The sequence below is a fragment of the Canis lupus genome, chromosome 19 (genome assembly GCF_048164855.1).
Source record: "Canis lupus baileyi chromosome 19, mCanLup2.hap1, whole genome shotgun sequence".
Lineage (NCBI taxonomy): Eukaryota > Metazoa > Chordata > Mammalia > Carnivora > Canidae > Canis > Canis lupus.
In genome coordinates this window covers 53,707,762-53,730,298 of record NC_132856.1, presented here as the reverse complement: position 1 = coordinate 53,730,298, position 22,537 = coordinate 53,707,762, and the positions used below count along the sequence as shown (strand labels likewise).

The window sequence follows — 22,537 nt, the reverse complement described above, 5'->3', positions numbered from 1 at the left end:
TGGGTGGCTCAGTGGTTGAGCATCTGCTTTCAGCTCAGGGCGTGGTCCCGGGGTCCCGGGATCAAGTCCTGCATCGGGCTCCCCTCAGGGAGCCTGCTTCCCCTTCTGCCTGTGTCTCTCATAAATAAATAAATAAAATATAAAAAAAAAAAGTAAATTCAAAACAAAGCAAAACATCTGAGGCACCTGTGTGGCTCAGTGGTTGAGTGCCTGCCTTTGGCTCAGGTCGTGATCCCAGGGTCCTGGGATTGAGTCCTGCGTCAGTCTCCTTGTGGGCAGCCTGCTTCTCCCTCTGCCTGTGTCTCTGCCTCTCATGAATAAATAAATAAATTTTTTAAGTAAATTGTTTAATTAATTAATTAATTAATTAATTCATGAGAGATACACAGAGAGAGAGGCAGAGACACAGGCAGAGGGAAAAGCAGGCTCCCTGCGGGGACCCCGAAGCGGCACTCGATCCCAGGACCCTGGGATCACGCCCTGAGCTGAAAGCAGACGCTCACCCACTGAGCCACCCAGGTGCCCCCCGAAGTGCTCCTAAATACCGAGGAACAAGCCACTGGCTTGGGGGCTGACACGAGTTGTTAGTTGTGCCTGGCATGGAGCAAGTATAGTAGAAGTGAGACTCTTCCCGTTACTATTTTGTTTGGCTTGCGCTCCCTCACCCAGACCTGCCGTCTATGCAGACAGCAATTGGGCGAAGCTGTTGACCAGCTGTTTTCTTTCCCCCTCCAGTTTGTCCGACCATCTGCAAGTCGCATGGCTGCACCGCCGAGGGCCTCTGCTGCCACAGCGAGTGTTTAGGCAACTGCTCCGAGCCCGACGACCCCACCAAGTGCGTGGCCTGTCGCAACTTCTACCTGGATGGCAGGTGCGTGGAGACCTGCCCACCCCCGTACTACCACTTCCAAGACTGGCGCTGCGTGAACTTCAGCTTCTGCCAGGACCTGCACAACAAATGCAAGAACTCCCGGAGACAGGGCTGCCACCAGTACGTCATCCACAATAACAAGTGCATCCCCGAGTGCCCCTCTGGCTACACGATGAATTCCAGCAAGTGAGTCCTGGGCGCAGGTTCCGGGGACGGAGCGGGGGCGGCACAGAGGGGGGAGCGACACGGGCTTGGCGGTGGGGGTGGCACCTGTTAAAACTGTGTGACACGCAGGAGTTAACTGGCTACAAGCAAGTGGCCAGCTTCTTGGGTCTGTCGGATGCCGTTTCTGCCTCCTGTTTCCATCCTGGCCTTTGGAGCAGGAGTCGACTAGCTTTCTGTAAAGGATGAGAGAGTAGAGGTAAATGTTTTCAACACCTTTGCACACCCCTTTATAAAGGTTTTCTGTGCTTAGCTTTGGGAATAGAAGATGCAAAAGCAGGAGCGCTTGGTTTTCTGCTAGAATCCTTCACGTGGACAGGACTGTCCGCAGTGATGGAGCTGCCCAGGTGTTACAACCAAGAGCAGAGCTGAGGTTTTTACGTTTTCTGCACCCTGGAGCCAGGCAGCGAGCTGAGATTAGCCTGGATCACAAGGAGGAAGAGACTCCATTCTAGACTATTCTCAGGACTTCGCCTCTTTTTGAAGGACAGTGCCATCAGACCGTTTCCTCCTGTTCGGGTGAGGAATACGGTTTTCTGTCCTCGGCGGTGAGTCAGATTTCCTACGCACATCACAGACTTTTTGTTCATGTTGTTAGCTTCTCAGATGAGCTATTTCGGTGTCTCAGGGCTGTAACCAAGTTTAAAAAATCTGTTTCCTGGTTTTTGTGCGGAGGGTTGGAAAAAAAAAAAAAACCTCACAAAACAACAAAAACCAAATCAGAAACAGACGCACGTCAAGGGGCCTTGAGCTGATCTGCTTACGTAAAAAATCTTCCTCTTCAGACTTGAGAATTAGCCAAGCGAGCGTGTTCTGGTGGGAAATTTTATTTCCCCGGGTGGAGTGGGTGGGAAGGAAAACAATCTTTATTTCAGTCCTTAGGAGCCTCTCTTGGAGTGTTTGTGAAACCTGCAAGTACAACATGTTTTGTTTTACTTGTTTTTGACAAAACCTATCAAGTGGCTTTGTTGGTCAAAAATAGGCTTCTATAAATCACCTTTGCATGCCAGTTTTTTTTTTTTTTCTCTTTTTTTTTTCCTGGCCAGTTTATCAGTCAGGTTGGGAAAATGACTATATTCCTTTTGATTCATATCTGGGTTTCTTGTTTTTGTTTTTGTTTTTCCATGTTTGAAATAAAGCATGGATATTAACATCTTCCACTGAGATGTTTGTTTAAAAGACACTGGCTTTACATAAAAGGTTTTTTTTTTTTTTTTCCCTGACGATAACCGAGACCTGAGATGTAGAGGAGATTTCTTTGATGCAATTGCTGATGGTACAACAGCCCCTAGAACTGAAACCCCGGGAAACTGGCAGCACATCCTGTGATGTCTGGGACCTTTACTGAGGGGAGGAGGGCAAAGTGAGAGACGCCAATTATAACTTGTTGTAGCAATATTTTACTTTGTTGGTTAAAGAAAAAAATTACCAGCTTTCCTTTTTTTTTTTTTTAAAGATTTTATTTATTTATTCATGAGAGACACAGAGAGAGGGGCAGAGACACAGGCAGAGGGAGAAGCAGGCTCCATGCGGGGAGCCAATACGGGACTTGATCCCAGGACCCTGGGATCACGCCCTGAGCTGAAGGCAGATGCTTAACCACTGAGCCACCCAGGTGCCCCATTAGCTTTCCTTCTGAAGCTTTTTATTTTATGAAAGACTTTAGGGCCCTCGTTTTCTAATGTGGTTTGATATCAAATAGGACCAGATATGTTTTCTTCCAGTCTGGTGGTTTATCTGGGAAATTGGTGTCTGACAGTTTCAGAACAGAGGTCTCGGAACCCACGTGATTGATTAAGAAGCCTCACTGTCTATGGTCCCTTTGAGGTACCTGGTGGGAGCACCAGGGTGCCCTTTACTGGCACGAGGAGGGCTCGATATTTGAGTGACTGTTAAGAGTGCGGCAGGTGTGGGGCATCCCCTAGAATGATCTTGGTGTGGCTGGCTTCTTGTCATCCAGGTCGCAGCCGAAAAGTCACTTCCTCTGAGAACCCTCTTCCCTATCTGACCGCCCTGTCTGAATTAGTATCTAGCTCCTTCTTGGCATATCACACAGTTTTCACTCTGATCAATGATATTTGATAAATGATTCAATATCACCGGTTGCTATCACAATGATTCAGATATCACTAATTGATATTTTAATTGCCAATTTGTTCATTTTAACCCAACCTGACCGTATGTTTCACAAGTGTATCGGTCAGCTCTTTCTGTGTAACAAACCACCCAACACTCAGTGACCTTAAACAACACTCATTTATGATTTATAGTGATTTCGTGGGTTGACGGGTGGTTTGGCTGGGCTGAGCCAGCCCGGACTGGATGGTATAGTAGAGCCTCTCATATCGTAGATGGGCAGCCGAGGCCTCCCTCCATGTGGTTTCTCAGCCCAGCAGCCAGGGAGGGCTGCTCCCATGTGTGTGCAAGTACTTTTCAAGCCTCTACTTGTGTTACATTTGTTAACGTCCCATTGGCCAAAGCAAGTCACACGGCCAAGCCCAGATTCACTGAATGGGGAAGTAAACCGCACTTCTTGGTGGGATGGGCTGCAAACAACCTGTGGCCATGATAATCTCCCACAGGGAAAGTACGTCTGTTTTGCTCACTCCTGTGTGCCTGCAGCTTCGAACGGGCGTTGGCAAAGGGCCAGATAGTAAATATTTTCAGCTCTGAGGGCCATATGGTCTCTGTTGCAGCTACGCAACTCAGCCCCTATAGCATGCGAGAAGCCATAGACGATACACAAACCGACGGGTGTGTCTGGGCTCTGGCGTAATGTTATTTGTAAAGACAGGTGGCCAGCTGGCTTTGGCCTGCAGGCCGGAGTTTGCCGACCCCTGGCTTAGAATATCACCTGTCACATAATAGGTGCTCTGTGAATATTTGCAGAATCAACAAAAGAACCCAAACATTTGGTCACTCTTCGGTTTCCACCCCAGCTGCTCTGGTATCAACCAGGTGTCTGCAATGCAGTTCTGACCCACTCCACCTCCTGGAGTGAGCATCACACTGTGTCCTTCATAAGACTGCCCTCACTCCAGATACCAGCCACGCTATGGGGGTACCCAGGCCACCCGTACTTCTCATCACCTGGCTATAAACATAGGGGTTCTCACTGAACCTGTTTTAGGTTCGATAATTTGCTAGAACAAGTTGCAGAATTTACATTAAAAAAAAAAAAAAAAGAAAGAAATCCATGCTGTTCAGGCCATCCCGAGCCTGTTAATGGTAGCATCCTTGGTTAGGGATGCCCACAGGGCTCTCCCAGGAGGCAGGCGTCGCATGTGGCGAGCTCCAGACCTTTCCCCATCAGGGCCCCTGTTTATGGCTGGGCCGGCCCTGGTGGTTCTCATTATGATCGCCACACGTGCTTCAGCGAAGACCATCTGGGACCCTTGAGGAACGAGGGTTATGACTCACAAGGCCTCACCAGAGGGCTCACGGCACCCTCATGGGCCACACAGTGAGCTCATGGGGGGAGAGAGAGAGAGAGAGAGAGAGACTGACAGTGTGGACTGGGGGTTCCACCTTTGTTAGAGCCCGAGGTGGGCTGTCCAGGGTTTCATGGGATCACTCTTTACTGGTGAATCTAAAGCATAAGAAGAGGAATTGGGGTGGGACGGAAGTGGGGTCACTTGGGCAGGCAACTCTCTAGGCTACCCAGGGCTTTCTGGAAGAGGGAGCTTCATGGCCGGGCAGCCAGGTTCCTTATCGGCCGTGTTGCTCCGACGTGTCCCGCAACTGGCCATACATTTATTCCAGAGGGATGTCTTAGGAAGTGGATGCCTTGGCAATCAAAGCTTACCATCAGGCACTTACACTACCCATATTACAACTGCAGCTTTATTATTAGGGACGCACATGTTATCAAGGAGAGAGCCCCAGCTCTGCCCTGTGGAATCCTACATGCATTCACTGTCCAGGACGCGCCACTGAGTGGGTATCCAGAATTTTTCCTGGGGTCTCATCACATAGGTGTGTGATTAAGCGAATCCTTGACCACGTGATTGAACTCCGTCTCCAGTGGCTGAAAGACCCACAGATCTAATCCTATCATTGGTGTTTTGGGTGACCAGCCCCCATCCTAGAGTTGCATGGGACCACCACCTGTCACCTCACTAGCATAGCAGAGATGCTATGCAGAAAATTCCAAGGGCCTTTGGAGCTCCGTGCCAGGGCCTGGGACTGCCACCCCAAAGGTCATTCTGAAGAACTGAACATGCCAACACCAGTAGCAACGACATGGTGTGTAGCCAACACCAGTAGCAACGACGATACCACTGATAAAAAGTGGTCATCAGAGCAAGAACTGATGATTCTTGTTTTCTGTGTGCCAAGTGCTTTAGACGGTTTCTCCCTCTGGGAAGTTCTGGTAAAACCCTCACTTGGCTGACTTGGGTGCATGCCCACCTCTGAACCAGGGGGATGAGAGTGACAGGATTTAGGCCGTTACCCAGAGGGATGGAAGATGGGGCCCTGCCTGGCCCGGACCCTGTGTCTTGCCTGGACCTATGAGGGCCACGCTCGCCAAGAATGCACCTTGCACCCTGCGTGGGGGAGGGCCGGTTCCCCAGGAATCCCTGGGGCCTGTGTATTCGGGGACCTTCGGCTGTCATCAGTGAAGCCACAGGCTGCTGTCACATGCTGTTCTGCATGAGGTTGTGTTCTAGGTGTGGGCACGTCAGATCCCCACAACAGCAAGTGCCGGATCTCCTTGGGGCGGCCGCCTGAGATCTGCCTTGGGGGGGCAGTGGAAGCCCCCCGAAAGGCCCGTGAGCTCAGAATAATTCCCATCACTATGGTGACAGCCAAGCCCCATCCCTTCAGTGTGATGGTGTGAGTCTTGTCTCTTCGGGGTAGAGCGTGATCCTCCACGGGGGCTGGGGGGCAGCGTGAATCCCATTCCTCTGGGGTATGGCAGGAGCCCCATCGTTTTGGGGGGCAAGTGTGAGTCCCCTGACTGCGGGGTAATGCTGTTGGGCTTGCCACCATGGAGGCCTGGCAGGGGGTGCTTTGCCCCCGGTCCCCACAGGGGACAATGTTTGGAGCCATTTTTGGCTGTCATGCCGTCGGGGCAGGTGCTACTGGCAGCAAGTGGGTGAGGGCCAGGGATGCCACAGGACACCCTCACAGCGGAGAATTCTCGGGCCCAGATGTCAGGGTGCTGTGGGTGCAGCGCCCAGCCTCAGTGTAGGGGTGTAACCTGACACGCGCATGGGGTCCTGGGTGCCCTGACCCCCTCTCTCCGCTCTTTCTTCAGCCTGATGTGCACTCCGTGCCTGGGCCCCTGTCCCAAGGTCTGCCACATTCTGGAAGGCGAGAAGACCATCGACTCAGTGACGTCTGCCCAGGAGCTTCGAGGCTGCACTGTTGTCAACGGAAGTCTAATCATCAACATTCGAGGGGGCAGTGAGTGCTGGGGAGGGTGATGGGGGGGGGGCTGCAGCTGGCCGGGACCCACCTGCCCAGACACACGTCAGTCCCTTGAGGCATTGGCTTCCAGACCTGAAATTCACAGCCCAGTCCTGGCCCCAGCTGCCCCGAGATTCTAATTTTCCAAGTTGGAAATTAATGTTCCTATGCGGGAATTTGCATTTTTATTTATGTATTAAAAATTTGTTTTCTGGGGATCCCTGGGTGGCTCAGCGGTTTAGCGCCTGCCTTTGGCCTGGGGCGCGATCCTGGAGTCCTGGATTTGAGTCCCACGTCAGGCTCCCTGCATGGAGCCTGCCTCTCCCTCCTCCTGTGTCTCTGCCCCTCTCTCTCTCTCTCTGTCCATCATAAATAAATAAATAGATAAATAAATAGATAAATAAATCTTTAAAAATTTGTTTTCTGTGTTTTAGGGATTTTTATTTATTTATTCCTGAGAGAGAGAGAGAGAGAGAGGGGCAGAGACACAGGCTGAGGGAGAAGCAGGCTCCCCTCACAGAGCCCGATGTGGGGCTTGATCCCTGGACCCGAGATCTGGGATGACGCCCTAAGCTGAAGGCAGATGCTCAACTGCTGAGCCACCCAGGTGCCCCCTGGAATTTGCTTTTTTTTTTTTTTTTTTTTTTTTTTAACAAGTAGGCAGCATGCCTGCCGCGTTGCAGGTCGGGGACCGTGTTTCCAGAAATACCATCGCAGGCAAAAAGGCATCCCTCTGTTTACTTATTCAGCAAACATTTACCAAATACTCGCAGTGAAGAAAGCAGAGCCCATGTGTGATGGAGCTTACGAATAAGCCCATCATCATACATAGAACGTAAACCTGGGGTGGATCCCACTACGAAAGGAGGAAGTAAAGCACAGGTAATGGAGGGAGCAGAGATCGGCGACTCTTTCTTATAAAGGGCCATATAATAAATATATTCAGCTGTGCAGGCCAGACGGTCTCTGCCATTACTACTGCTCTCGTAGAGGAAGATCAGCTGTAGAGAACTTGTGAACAACTGGGCGAGACTCTTTTCCAATTAAACTTTATTGACAAAACAGACTGGGCTTGGCTTCTGGGCTGTCATTTGCCAACCTCTGAAATAGAGGATAAGGGGTTTGCTGTTTTCGAAGGGTTTATGGTCTGAGGTGGGATGCTTTGAGCTGGAGAGGAAGCAAACCAAGCAGATCTGTGAGAGAATAATAGTCTGGGCAAAGGAGGAAGCCAGTGCAAAGGTCCTGGGGCAGAAGGAGGCCTGGCTTGTTTAAAGAATGATGGGGAGGCCTGTGTGTCTGGAGGAGGGTAGACAAGGTTAAGGATGAGAAAAAAAAAAAAAGCACTGGTCACTTATATAGGGACTTGCAGATCTTGTGGTACAGGCTTTGGGTTCTTGTTCTGAGTATGATCAGGGTATGTTGAAGTCATCTGCAGTCTATAGGTTGACTCCTCACTATGGGAAGTTATGGGAAGATTAAAGTATTTCTGTAGAAGCTCACTGGATATTCTCTCCTTTCTTTAGACAACCTGGCGGCCGAGCTGGAGGCCAACCTCGGACTCATTGAAGAGATTTCCGGGTACCTGAAAATCCGGAGATCCTATGCTCTTGTGTCTCTTTCCTTTTTCCGGAAGTTGCGGCTGATTCGAGGGGAGACCTTGGAGATCGGGTAGGTGGCCCGGTTCTGGGTGTGTCCCGAATGCTCCCTGGGAGGTTTGTGATTTCAAACAACTTAGGGGTTTTTGCCAAGACGTGGAAACACCTGTGTCCATGGACGGATGAATGGATAAAGATGTGGCACACACACGCAGTGGAGTATCACTCGGCCATAAAAAGGGAGGAAATCCTGCCATTTGCGACAATATGTACAGAGCTTGAGGATGTTACGCCAAGTGAGATAAATCAGCGAAACACAAATACTGTAGGATCTCACTTATGTGAGGCATCTAAAAACAAAACCAAAAAACCAGGCTTATAGATAAGAGAATAGATTGGCGGTTACCAGAGGTTGGGGGACCATGGGTCGGTGGGGGGACTGGGTGGAGGGGAACAGGTGCCAGGGGTCAACAGGCACGAATTTCTAGTTATAAAATAAATACATCCTGGGGAGGTGATGTATCACCCGGTGACTGTAATTAGCCAACCTGTATTTTACATTTGAAAGTTGCTGAGACTGTAAATCTTAAAAGTTCTCATCACAAGAAACAATTTATTTTTTAAAGACTTTATTAATTTATTCATCAGAGACACACAGAGAGAGGCAGAGGCACAGGCAGAGGGAGAAGCAGGCTCCCTGTGAGGAGCCTAATGTGGGACTCGATCTCAGGACCCTGGGATCACGCCCTGAGCTGAAAGCAGACGCTCATCCACTGAGCCACCCAGGTGCCCCAGAAACTTTTTTTTTTTTTAAATGATGTGAAGTGATGGATGTGAACTGAACTTAGGGTGGTTTTTTTTAATTGTTTTGTAATATCTACAGGTATCAATTGTAATGTTGTATGCCTGAAACTAATACAGTCTTATTAATCAGTTATATTTCAATAAAACTGGGGGTGGGGCGAGAAAACTTTAGTTTTTTTTGTTTTGTTTTGTTTTTTACTGAGGTATAGTTGGCATGTAATATTATGTTTCAGGTGATAACATAATGATTCTATATTTGCATATATTGATATTTGCATACATTGCAAAATGATCACCAGGATAAGTCTAGTTAAGAACCATCATCCCATATAGTTACAAGATTTTTTTCTTGTGTTGGGAACTTTTTTAAGATCTATTCTCTTAGCTTTTAAATATGCGGTACAGTATTATTAACTAAACTTACAATGATATAACTTAGGGTGTTTAAAAAATATTTAATTATTTGAGAGAGAGAGAGAGCACAAGCAGGGGGAGCATCAGAGGGAGGAGGAGAAGCAGACTCCCCAACTGAGCAGGGAGACTGATGTGGGTCTTGATCCTAGGACCCTGGGATCATGACCTGAGCTGATGGCAGATGCTTAACTGACTGAGCTCCCCAGATACCCCAACTTAGGATCTAGGTTCTGTCCATTTTTGTGCTCCTCATGGTCGTAAGATGGCTGCTTCGCCTCCAGCCTCACAACTGTGGAACCAATGGGAAAAGGGGAAGGACAAAGGCCCATGCCAATTGAGAATGTCTCCTTAAGAAATAAAACCCTGCCTGGACCCTTCCACACTCTCAACCCCAACACTGATTTCTCATGTCTCCTTGGCGAGAACAGGGTCAAGTGGCTGCTCCCAGTTGCAAGGAAGGCTGGATGCATGAATATTTACCTTTTCCAATCTGTATAGTAGAGGAAGTCAGAGAAGAGGGGACTATGAGTGGCATTTGAGAAGCCACTGCACTGAACTGTTTAGACCACCTTCTTGAATCGTTCACCAGCTCATGCTGATTTTTCTGCCATAAAATGGCCTTGTTTGCTGAGGTCTAGACCTTTCATTTGGATTGTGCTTATGACCCCCTACATAGGTGTCCTAGAACTAGACCAGTACCATCCACTAGAGATATGGTACAAGTCAGGGGTGCCTGGGTGGCTCAGTCTGTTGAGAGTCTGACTCTTGATCTCAGCTCAGATCTTGATCTCAGGGTTGTGAGTTCAAGCCCTGCATTGGACTCCATACTGAGCACAGAGCCTGCTTTAAAAAAAAAAAAAATCAGTGAGTACTAATCAATTCAGACATGAATAGATGCTAAATGGTGAAAATTTGATGAGTAACAGGATATTTACAGAGTCTCAAAGTACCTCCCCATAAGATTAAAAAAAAAAAGAAAGAAATGTGACACAAGTCACACGTGTGACTTTAAACGATCCAGTGGCCACATTTTAAAGTCTTCAAAACGAATCAGGGAAGTGAATTTTAATAATGCATTTTACTGAAACTGTTCCATCTGAGATGTTATTTTGACGTGGACTCAAACTAGGAAAGTGAAAGAGGAGGATTCTTACATTTTTTCTCTGCCTGTGACAAGCCAGGGAATGACAAGGTTTGTGTGTGTTCCCGTAGGAACTACTCTTTCTATGCCTTGGACAACCAGAACCTAAGGCAGCTATGGGACTGGAGCAAACACAACCTCACCATCACTCAGGGGAAACTCTTCTTCCACTATAATCCCAAACTCTGCTTGTCTGAGATCCACAAGATGGAGGAAGTCTCAGGAACCAAGGGGCGCCAGGAGAGGAACGACATTGCCCTGAAGACCAACGGGGACCAGGCGTCTTGTAAGTGGTGATGTCCTGGTCCTTCCAGCCCGAGGACCAGATAAGGCGGCTGTCTTTCTCCTTGAGCACTGCACTGGCCCTCAGCGGGGGTGGGGTGGGGTGGAGTTGGTGGCAGGTGTCATTGCCCCCCCAAGCTAAAGCAGCTCAGAGTTCTATTTCTGCAATGCCAAGGACAGGTCTATCATATCTCTGTGATTTCAGAGAGACAGTGCCTGATTTTGGAAGATGCCACATCTGCATTGAATGAATGAATGAATGAATGCATGCATGCATGAATGAATGGATTTCTCCTTATAGGTGACCTTGGCTCTAGTGCTCCAGCAGGTCCTGCAGCTGCTGCATAGCTGGAGGCTACCAGCTGACTTCACTCCTCTGACAGGTTCTCTCTCGAGGGAATATCAGAGCAGCAAGGTGCCAAGGCTTCCAAGAGCTGGGTCTTTGCTGCAGATTTGTGGGAATTCAGGAGAGGGAGAGAGAGCAAGGTTGGGGTGTAGCTTGGGGGGGGCTTGCATCCCACTCTTTCTAAGGCATCGTCTCTCCAAGGCCTGCGTGCTCTCTAAACTCACTTGGCCCATATTCAGTTTGCACTGGAGTCATATATTCTGACAAGGAAGGCTTGAAAGTCCACGTGTGTGAGAAAATTGTGCCAGGACAGTCGTCACTCTTGAAAAATCACTTTTCCCAATAATTATCGGCCAGTTGTCCTTCTCAGTTCGGTGCTGACCACTGTTCCTGTGTTGAGCATCTGGCTGCGTGGGGACCAACTTGCGTGACCAGTTCTTGCCTCCGAACACCAGGAGGAGGCTTGTGGGGGTGAGACCCATCCGGGGAGCAGCAGACTGACACCTCCCTTCTCCCAGATGCTCTTGGAAATGTTGGGTCACCTGTTGGGGCCTGAAACAAGTTTTTAATGCTGATGTCATTAATGTTTTTAAACTTTTCTAGGTGAAAACGAACTACTTAAATTTTCTTACATTCGGACATCTTATGACAAGATCTTGCTGAAATGGGAGCCCTACTGGCCCCCCGACTTCCGAGACCTCCTGGGGTTCATGCTCTTCTACAAAGAGGCGTAAGTAAAGGGTATAGACGTGTGTGGGTTGTGTGTGTTCAGAGGTTCCCCTCTGAGGTGCCTCTCTCTCTCTCTTCCTTGTGGAATAGCGATTACAGGATCCCTTTTATCATCTCACAAGCTGATGGCATGTGAAGTTAGTAACATCCTCATTTGTCAAAACCAGAAATTGAAACAGGTTTCTTTTGGCCAAGTTCCTACGGCAATATTCCATTTTGCCTCATATACGTACACCTCAACAAGACGTCCTTAACAAAATTTGCTCAGTCCACTGAGTGGGTCTTTAAAAATTTATTTTTGGGGATCCCTGGGTGGCGCAGCGGTTTGGCGCCTGCCTTTGGCCCAGGGCGCGATCCTGGAGACCCGGGATCGAATCCCGCATCGGGCTCCCGTTGCATGGAGCCTGCTTCTCCCTCTGCCTGTGTGTCCGCCTCTCTCTCTCTCTCTCTCTGTGACTATCATAAATAAAAAAAAAAAATTTTTTTAAATAATAAAAAATAAAAATTTATTTTTGTATCCATTTTCTATTTTTTCCAACCTTTAAAGAATTTATTTTCATTTTTATTATTTTTATTTTATTATTATTTTTTTATTGGAGTTCAATTTGCCAACATAGAGCATAACACCCAGTGCTCATCCCGCCAAGTGCCCCCCCCCAGTGCCCGTCACCCAGTCACCCCAACCCCCTGCCCACCTCCCCTTCCACCATCCCTTGTTCGTTTCCCAGAGTTAGGAGTCTCTCATGTTTTGTCACCCTCACTGATATTTTCACTCATTTTCTCTCCTTTCCCCTTTATTCCCGTTCGCTATTTTTTATATTCCCCAAATGAATGAATCCATATAATGTTTGTCCTCTGATTGACTTATTTCACTCAGCATAATACCCTCCAGTTCCATTCATGTCGAAGCAAATCCAACCTTTAATTGTGGCAAAACATATCTAATGTAAAATTGACCATTTGAACCATGCTTATGTGTCCTGCTCAGTTGCATGAAGTACATTTGCAGTGTTGTGCAAACATCACCAGCATCCATCTCTAGAACTTTCTCATCTTCTCAAACTAAAACTGTCTCCATTAAACTTGGTCATTTTGGGGCACCTTGGTGGCTCAGTGGTTGAGCATCTGCCTTCGGCTCAGGGCATGATCCTGGGGTCCTGGGATCGAATCTTGCATCGGGCTCCCCACAGGGAGCCTGCTTCTCTCTCTGCCTATGTCTCTGCCTCTCTCTCTGCGTCACTCGTGAATAAATAAATAAAATCTTTAAAAAAAAAACCCACAAAAATACAAAAAGCAAAACTTGTTCATTTTGAGTACAATTGAGCCTTGAACAATGCAGAAGTTAGGGGCACTGACCACCGCCCAAGTCAAAAATCCACATATAACTTTTGATTCCCCTAAAACTTAGCTACTAATAACCTGCCATTGGCTGGAAGCCTCACCGATCACATAAACCGTTGATTGATATGTATTTTGTATATTATATGTATTATAGACTTATTCTTACAATAAAGTCAGCTAGTAGTAGTAAAAGGAAAATGTTCTTAAGAAAACCGTAAGGGAGGGAAAATGCATTTATGGCCCTGTACTTTAAAAAATCCATGTGTGGATGGGTCCACCCAGTCCAGCCCATGTTGTTCAAGGGTCTACTATATACGACTGTGCTGAAATTCTTTTTTTAAAGATTTTATTAAAAAAAAGATTTTATTTTTATGTAATCTCTATACCCAACATGGGGCTCGAACTTACAACCCCGAGGTCAGGAGTCAAACACGCTCCACCCACCAAGCCAGCCAGGCATCCTTGACTTTCCTGAAATTCTAAAGGGAGGTGGTGGAAGTTGTGATTATATTCCTAGTAATAATTGTTCCATCTCTGAAGATTTATCATGTGTCTGATTGTGTGCTGAGAAGTAGCACACGATCTCTCATGCAGTCTTTTCTTTTTAAAAGATATTGTTTGTTTGTTTGTTTATTTATTTATTTATTTATTTATTTATTTATTTATTTATTTATTTGAGAGAGAGAACGAGTGAGCATGCACACAGGGAGAGGGAGGGGGCAGAGGGAGAGGGAGAGAGAATCTCATGCAGACTCTGTGCTGAGCGTAGAGCCCGACGTGGGGCTCGATCTTACAACCCTGAGATCACTGCCTCAGCTGAAATCAAGAGACAGATGCTTAACGGCTGAGCCCCCTAGGCGCCCCTCTCATGCAGTCTTACCAATAAGTAGCGAGGTAGTTGGTGTCATCATCACTACTGACAATAGTCGGAAAGTTGAATGATAAGGGGAAGAGTCCCCTCTCTTCGGGACCTGTGTCATTTTTCCTGGTGGCATCAGATTTTTGGTGAACAGGAGACAACCCTATAGGATGTCACCTCCCCTGCTGCATATCTGTCCTCAGAGCCATAGTCATGGAATGATACCTGCCTTCTCCTGCTTTGTCTTGAAAGCCCTTATCAGAATGTGACCGAGTTTGATGGGCAGGACGCGTGTGGCTCCAACAGCTGGACGGTGGTGGACATTGACCCACCTCTGCGGTCCAACGACCCCAAATCGCAGAACCACCCGGGGTGGCTGATGCGGGGTCTCAAGCCCTGGACCCAATATGCCATCTTTGTCAAGACCTTGGTCACCTTTTCTGATGAACGCCGCACGTATGGAGCCAAGAGTGACATCATCTATGTGCAGACAGATGCCACTAGTAAGTGTTTCTTCCGTGGCCTGGACATCTTGCCTTGAACGGGTCGACACAGTAACATTTGTAGGAAGTGCTCTTTTATGTGGTTATTGGCTTCTGAAAGCATCGGCTGTTCTTTTGTAATTTCAAAAGACAAGGCAGTAGCAACAAGCCACCTGAGGAGTCTATAAATATTCCTTCCCATTCTGGAAAATTTCCAAATAATTCACAAAAGTCGGAAAAAAAATGAACACCATGGACTGTCTCCCGGCTTCAACAATTACAGTGTTGTGCTATTTTTATTTCATTTCTGTGCCCTACCCCCCTCCATTTTTTTCGGGGGAGGGGGCTGGAATATTTCATAGCGATTTAGTTGTATTTGTATTTTTATAAAGCCTAAGTCGTTCTCCTGTGGTGGAGGTTCTCAATCCAGGGGTGATTCTGCACCCCCACAGACGTCTGGTGAGGTTTGGAGACAGTTTTGGGTATCATGACAGTGGAGGTGGGGTGGTAACTCCACCAGATGCTGCTCAGCATCCAGCGATGCACAGGGCACAGACCCATACCCAAGAATTATCTAGCCCCAGATGTCTGTAGTACTGAGGGTGAGGAGCCCTGTCCCATGGGATACAGTCCAGACTTTATGAGTCGGGCTCCCTCCCATCCATCTCGTATCCTCCAGCAATACCAAAGGACTCCACAGTTTCTGGAAAGTTCCAGCTTCCGGATCTTTGTACACATGATGCTCTTTGCCTTGAGGCCCCCCACCCCCGCACCTCACTGACTCCCTCAGCCACCTGCATTCTCGAGGGGCAGGTTTTGTGGAGCTCAAAGGTGGTACGTCTTGGGGGATGTCAGAATGAGATGCCATATCCGCGAAACGGATGACTGGCATTTGCCCTGCAACTGGGTTCAATTTGGAGCAAACATTAGCCAGAAAATGTGAGTTTATTTGTCTCTCCCCACTATCCTCCCTTGCCCCAGCGTCTTTCCGGTGCTCCGCACAGAGATAGCTTGGCACACAGTTGGGGCCTTCTGTGCGTAAATGTGTGTTGCCTAAAAGAACGAACGAGTGGCTGTGTGATGATCTGTGGTACAAATGGACTGTGATTTGGTAACGCTTGCACCTGCCCCAGGAGCTTTCCACGCATCTTCAGTTTTCTCTGATGTTAAATAACACTGCAGTGAACATCCTCATGATTTCGTTACCTGCTGTGTTCCTTCCTAGGCCCGCCTGACAGCCAGTCCCCCCCGCTCATGGTGGACCTGTCTCCTCTCTCCTTTGCAGATCCTTCCGTCCCCCTGGATCCAATCTCGGTTTCGAATTCCTCGTCCCAGATTATTCTGAAGTGGAAGCCTCCCTCTGACCCCAATGGCAATATCACGCACTACCTGGTTTTCTGGGAGAGGCAGGCCGAAGACAGTGAGCTCTATGAGTTGGATTATTGCCTCAAAGGTGAGTGCCGGCAGGTGTGGGGAGCAGATGAGCCACTTTGTCCTGCTCCCAGGGAAGCATCTCTGCACATCCTGTTTCCCAGTGGAAGCAGGGGTGGGGGGTGAGGTGCGGGGGCATGTGCATACACACTCCATTGGCTCTTGTGCAAAAACACACGGACACATTTCTAAACATCCCCAGGGGGGCGCCTGGGTGGCTCTTTCGGTTAAGTGTCTGCCTTTTGGCTCAAGTCACGGTCTCAGGGTCCTGAGATCGAGCCCTGTGTTGGGCTCCTTGCTCAGCAGGGAGTCTGCTTCTTCCTCTCCCTCTGCTCTCTGCTCCTTCCCCCTGCCGTGCTCTCTCTTTCCCACACTCTGTCTCAAATAAATAAAATCTTAAAAAAAAAAAATAAACATCATCACCTAATGACACTCTGAAGACTCATGTCAAAACCAGATAGTTCCCATGTCTTGGCACCATTTCCTTCTGAAACGTTCTCCTCCTCCTCCTTCCCTGCTTTGGGGATGCAGCTCTGTAAATCCCCTGGATTTTGGGGCTAAGCTGGGAGTTGAGAGGTTATTGACGAAGGCAGGGAAGAGTTTCAGGCCCTACATTTTTTTTTTTTTTTACATTTCTTTTTTTTTTAATTATTTATTTTTATTTTATTTAAATCCAATTAGCCTCTACATTTAGACACTAAAGTTTTAAGGATTGAGGTAGCGAGGAGTGATCATGTGTTTTCTTCTACGCTCTCCGTGAAGAATTCATACTAGTGATGATTTACCACCCACACAGTCTTTAATCTTGTTTACTTAATAGGCTTCATCCCTTTGCAGGAAAACAGAAAATTATTTGAGCCTCAACCTGGTTTGTATACATTAGTTTAAAAATTTAAAACTGAATTAAAAAAACATCCCATCCAACCGGAGAAACAGATGTCATTTTTTCCCCCTTTGGGTTTTTGTTGTTTGTTGTTTGTTTTTTACGTTTGTCTGTATTTATTTTTCTGTGGCTGGTTTTGAGTTCATCATTTCCTCAGCTCTTGACCTTGGAGGCAAAGGCTCAGTGTCTGCTGGCGAGGCCTGGATGAGGCCCGAGCCTGCGGGCTACTCTTGGCTGGACCTCTGACCTGCTGTAGGGCTTTGGGCAAGTCACCGAGCTGGTCACTGGCTGCCTCCTTTTCGGGAGAAGGGGCAGGAGGCCAGATGATCTCTGGGAGCCGTCCCAACTCTAAGATCATGTGCTATATGTATGCCTGTGACCTCATCTCCCGCCTGAGCTGAGGCTTGCAAACGTGATTTATCTCCTCAGATGCTTTATATAACTCAAGAGCAAGCACAGGCCTCGGCTTAGCTGTGAGCTGTTGGCCCTGCATTCGAGTAACCGAAACCACCAGCTTGAACCACCACCAGGAGCGGCCCGCAGTGCTTTCGTTTTTTTTGTTTTGTTTTTTGTTTTTAAAGAATAACAGCTTTTATTCTGGAAGTCTGAATCTATCATTACAATGTGGCTATTTAAACGTAATTTGTAATGACCACAAAGTTTATGTAGTTAAAAATAAACTAAGGACAGATATTGTAGGATTCCACCCACAGGAGGTCTCCGGGGGAGTCCTGTCCACAGAGGCAGGAGGCAGATGGTGGGGGGCCGGGGGTGGGGTGGGAGTGGGGAGTCAGTGTTTCAGGGGGACAGGGTCTCCGTGTGGGGGAATGGAAAGTTCTGGAGATGGATGGTGGGAGTGGGTGTAGATGGTGTGACTGTGCTTCATGCCGCTGAGCTGTGCATTTAGACATGATGGAGATGGTGAATTTTATGTCATGTGCATTTTACCACAATTTTGAAAAAAAATGCACAAAATAAATAAGCTTACTAACTAGGACTTGTGATGGTTTCCTATTCGTATCACCAGTGGGGTTTTTCTCTCCCAGCTTTATTGGTGTGTGGTTGAATGATAAGATATTGAAAGGTAAAATTGTAAGATACTGAACGTGCCCATCGGGATGATTTTGGTTTGCCTGTATGCTCTAAAGGCGTTTCTCCCAGGTAGTTACTTAATTCTCCATCATCTCATATTTTTGGCTTTGTGTGTGTGTGTGTGTGTGTGTGAGAGAGAGAGAGAGAGAGAGAGAGAACGTTTAAGTTCTACGCCCCTAGCATATTTCGGTTCTATAGCACGGCATTATCAACTGCATTTTTAAAAATTGTGGTAAAATGTATATAACATAAAATTGACTATCTTAACCATTTTTTAAAAAAGATTTATTATTCACGAGAGACGCACAGAAAGAGGCAGAGACACAGGCAGAGGGAGAAGCAGGCTCCCTGCGGGGAGGCCGATGCGGGACTCGATCCCAGGACCCCGGGGATCACGCCCTGAGCCAAGGCAGATGCTCAACCGCTGAGACACCCAGGGGTCCCTTAACCATTTTTAAGTGTGCGGCTCAGTGACAAGAAGCACATTCGCATTGCTGTGCATCTGCCCCCACCACTGTCTCCAGAACTTTCTCATCTCCCCCGACCTGAACCTCTGTCCCCATGAAACTCTGACCTTCACCCCCCACCAGTTCCCACCATCTCCTCCGTCTCTGTGGACGGGACTGTCCGAGGCGACTCATTACCTATACTTTTACTACATAGTCACAGAAAAAAACCCACAGGACTCTAAGTGCCCTGCGGTGGGGGCCAGAAGGAGTAACAGGATCGAGGAGCTGTGTCTGGCCTGATCCAAAAGTCCTTTCCTCTCCAGAAAATTCTCAGGATCCTCCCTCACTAAGGAAACCCAACCTTTTTCTCCCACCCCTAATGCCATTACCGGTCCGTAATGGTTAACCCAGCCAGGTTAGCCTGTGTCTATTAATAAATATCAGAAATATTTTTTAAGAGTCCCTGGTAGGCTTTGACAGCTGTATAAATACTTGGGCTTCCGAGTGGATACTCAGCCAGTCACGGGAAGGCCCTTAGAGCCCATTGTCTCCCGGACCATGGTAGGGGAGAGGAAAGAAGTGCTCAGCAGCCCCCAGGAGGCTGTGGGCACGAGGGCTGGCGGCAGGAGAGGTGCACCCCAGGGCCCTTGGTGGCTTTTGCCTGCAGAGAGGAGCATCCATCCTCATGGTCATCCCAGAAGTGTGGCTGTGTTCCACCCGGTGGACGGCAGGTGCCCCTGGGATTGGCCTCGGGGGTCAAGGTGCGGCCCGCTGCGGTACTCCAAAAAGCAACTTTGTGGGTTTTTAAAAATTTATTTTATTTTTTAATTTATTTACTCATGAGAGACACAGGGAGAGAGAGAGAGAGGCAGAGACACAGGCAGAGGGAGAAGCAGGCTCCATGCAGGGAGCCTGACGTGGGCTTCGATCCCGGGTCTCCAGGATCATGCCCTGGGCTGAAGGCGGCGCTAAACTGTTGAGCCACCCGGGCTGCTCGCAACTTTGTGTTTTTAGGACACTGCCCTCTAGAAGTTGGGGTTCTCTCTCTCTCTTTCTCTGTTTTTTTTTTCTTTTCTTTTTTCAATTCCCTTTTCTGTGCTTCTTTGAAAACTATCTTCCCTCCTCTGTCTCCCCTCATGTCATTAGTCCAGAGTTTCTTGATCTCAGCACTGTTGACATTTGGGGCCAGGTCTCTCTCTGGGGTGGGGCGGGCTGTCCTGTGCCCTGTCGGATGGTGAGCAGCACCCCTGGCCTCACCCCTCAGCTGCCAGAGTCTCCTCCCCCCCTACTATTCATCACAGCCAGAATGTCTCCAGACCTTGCCCAGTGTCCTGGGCTGGGGGACAGTGCAGAGTCACCCCTCCCCTGACCCTGGGGACGAACCACTGCTCTACTCTGACTTCGGGATTCCTGAATGAACTGTAGATTCATTGGTTTGTAACCACTGGGTCTGTTGGTCAGATCCTTTATATGGCCTCCCGTCACTTTATGTGGTTGACTGGCTGGTTGATTCATTCATGCAACTGTCACTCACCCTCTAGCCCCCCATCTTTTTCTAATCCCACCTCCCACCATGCTGTCCTTCGAGCTGCTTTGGGTTCTTGGTGTCTCTCTGCAGGCCAAGGAAATTCCTACCATGGGGCCTTGGCTCTTGCTTTTTGTTGCATCTGAACCCCTTTACACCAAGATATGTGGGTAGCTCATTCCTTTACTTAATTTGGGACTGTTCAGCGGTCACTTTCTCTGAGACCACCCCGGGAAAAGCATCACCCCCAGACATCCTCTGTGCTTTTACCCTGCTGGCTGACCCATGGCATAGGCATTTGTGTTTATTGTGTGTCAGCAACCGGCAGCTCCCCCCTCCCACCCACCGCCCCTCTCATCCCTTGGGTTGTAAGCTCCATGGGGCAGGGACATACCTGGGCACCTTAGGTCTCCCAGCCCAATGGGCTCACGGTGTCTTACAGTTTCTGGAACACGCTGAGCTGCACAGGTGTCCCACATGCCCGGGCCCTCTGAGAAGGCCCCCTCTGCCGTGTGTGTGTGACCCCTGCGGGGTCAGGCGGAAGAGCCAAGGCCACCTGTCCTGCCTCTCTCTAGGGTTGAAGCTGCCCTCCCGGACCTGGTCTCCGCCGTTCGAGGCCGAGGGCTCCCAGAAGCACAACCAGAGTGAATACGAGGAGTCTGCCGGCGAATGCTGCTCCTGCCCCAAAACGGACTCTCAGATCCTCAAGGAGCTAGAGGAGTCCTCTTTTAGGAAGACGTTTGAGGATTACCTGCACAACGTGGTGTTTGTCCCCAGGTCAGAACGGTTCCTAGGCTCGGTGTTGGGGGTCATTACCCGGGGAAGAGGATGAAGTGGGGACCCAGAGGGTGGGCAGGTGGGTAAAGGAGGAGATTCAGTAGCAACCTTGCCAGGAAGAGTACATAAGCACCCTAAATGGGGAAAGGTTAAAAAAAAAAAACAAAAAACACCTAATATTTGTTTCCCCACGTGGCCCAACCTCTGTGTCCCAGCCTCAGGCCTCCATCTGCGTTCTTAGACGAGCTCCATTAGATTTTGAGGCACAACCTGAGGGATGCCCACCTGGCCCCATGCTTGATTTACTTTCAAGTCTCAGGCTTGTCCGTCTCCGCAGGCTTCTCAACCGTTCTGGAAATTTCTATGGCATCTTCAACATCCCAAGGCTTCTCCTGTTTAAATATGTTGAGTTTCCTTTAGTGAATGAAGGGATTTATTGATGTACATTTGATCTGAGAGGGTTTGTAGTGACCCCACGCTACTCATCCGTCTTTGCCTTTCCCAGGGCAGAGATACTTAGGTAAATGGCACGTTTCTCTCGATGCCTCAGTTTACTTATCTGCCAAGTGCAGATAATAATAGTTCCTATTTCTTAGGAACGTGAGAGCACGTGAGTCGCTCAGGCTTCACAGTGAAGCCTGAGCCCTGCCAACCTTTAGAGCCAGCTCCTCCTCTACTGTGGGGCTGTGGTCCTCTGTGCTGCGGGATTGTTGAGCAGCATCCCTGCCTTGACCCACCTGATGTCAACAGCTCTGTCTGCATCATAACAGCTCATGAATCTTTATAGTAACCTACCGACCTCCTTGTCACCTCCCTTCCATGGGTCCAAAGCCAGTGTTTCTGAGCTGGCGAGTGATCCAGTTACAGGAGCTGGTGAGCCACCTCCTATCCCGCTCCCCTTACAGACCTCAGCAGGCGGGCCACCCAGGAATATCAGATGCAATGGGAGGTTTCCAAAGTGGATCGAAACCGCACTTGGTTAACGTTGGGATAAAAAAAAGATGATAAAAAAAAAAAGGATGCTAAGATGGGTCCCTTCAAATGCCTTCCACCCCTTCTCATACAAATAGATGTTTTTCCAGAGCCATCGGTGTGTAAAATTCTAAAAAACCCTCTTTTCCTTGTGTTTCTCCCCCACCCGATGACCCTGAGTCCAAGAGTACTAAATGTCAAGCCCAGGCATGGAGGCAGTTACTGTTTTACCCATTAAAAGCAAAATACGGCCGGTCTCAAGGAAATGGCTGAGTCAGTTGTGATGTTTAAATGTAGTCAGGTTTGACATCCGGGGGGGAACCCCAGCTGGCCAGGTCTCCAGCAGCGAGTGTGGGGAGGGGGGATTTTCTCTGATATTCTTCTTGCTGGGTTCTCTGCACCTGCCGGAGCCGATGTAAGTTGGGTGTTGGGAAAAGTGGTCCACAGTCAAGGGCAGGGCACCCTTGGGCTGCTCGGAGGGAATGTGGCTTCCAGGGTGTCAGAAGGAAGTCGTCGGTCTGCAAGAGTTCTGTGTGTCCTCAAAGTGGTTGGTTTTGTTTTCACAGAAAATCCTCTTCGAGCCCTGGTGCTGAGGACACTAGGTATGGCTCACCTGCAGGACGTCTGCGTGGCCGCTGGTGGCTGCTCAGTGCAGAGCCAGGCCAGGCAGGGCAGGAAGCACGCTGTGTGCCTTCGACACTCCAGGGGCTTCTGTGGCTTAATGCATGTGATGGGCTGCTCTGCTGACACCAGAGGCTTCGTGAATCCAAACATTAACTGCCTTCACCCTGAAATGGGATCTGGGCATGAATGTTGGGAACAAATCTTCACTAACATATTCTTACTAAAACATAGAATCAAGGGGCACCTGGCTGGCTCAGTCAGTAGAGCTTGTGACTCTTGGTCTCTG

At 48.6% G+C, this 22,537-nt stretch overlaps 1 protein-coding gene across 5 annotated transcripts in view; it reads left to right on the top strand.

Annotated features, from left to right (window-relative positions):
• Window positions 1-22,537, top strand: part of INSR (insulin receptor) — a 135,528-nt gene that overhangs the window by 80,973 nt on the left and 32,018 nt on the right. For 4 of the 5 annotated variants that reach the window (XM_072787405.1, XM_072787404.1, XM_072787408.1 and 1 more), the window contains 9 exons: window positions 736-1,057; window positions 6,354-6,502; window positions 8,029-8,173; window positions 10,531-10,745; window positions 11,691-11,817; window positions 14,269-14,519; window positions 15,784-15,951; window positions 20,454-20,655; window positions 22,194-22,229. In XM_072787405.1, coding sequence (XP_072643506.1) covers window positions 736-1,057; window positions 6,354-6,502; window positions 8,029-8,173; window positions 10,531-10,745; window positions 11,691-11,817; window positions 14,269-14,519; window positions 15,784-15,951; window positions 20,454-20,655; window positions 22,194-22,229 — 1,615 coding nt within the window. The remainder of the gene's footprint in view (window positions 1-735; window positions 1,058-6,353; window positions 6,503-8,028; window positions 8,174-10,530; window positions 10,746-11,690; window positions 11,818-14,268; window positions 14,520-15,783; window positions 15,952-20,453; window positions 20,656-22,193; window positions 22,230-22,537) is intronic. The other variant, XM_072787406.1, reaches the window with a different exon arrangement.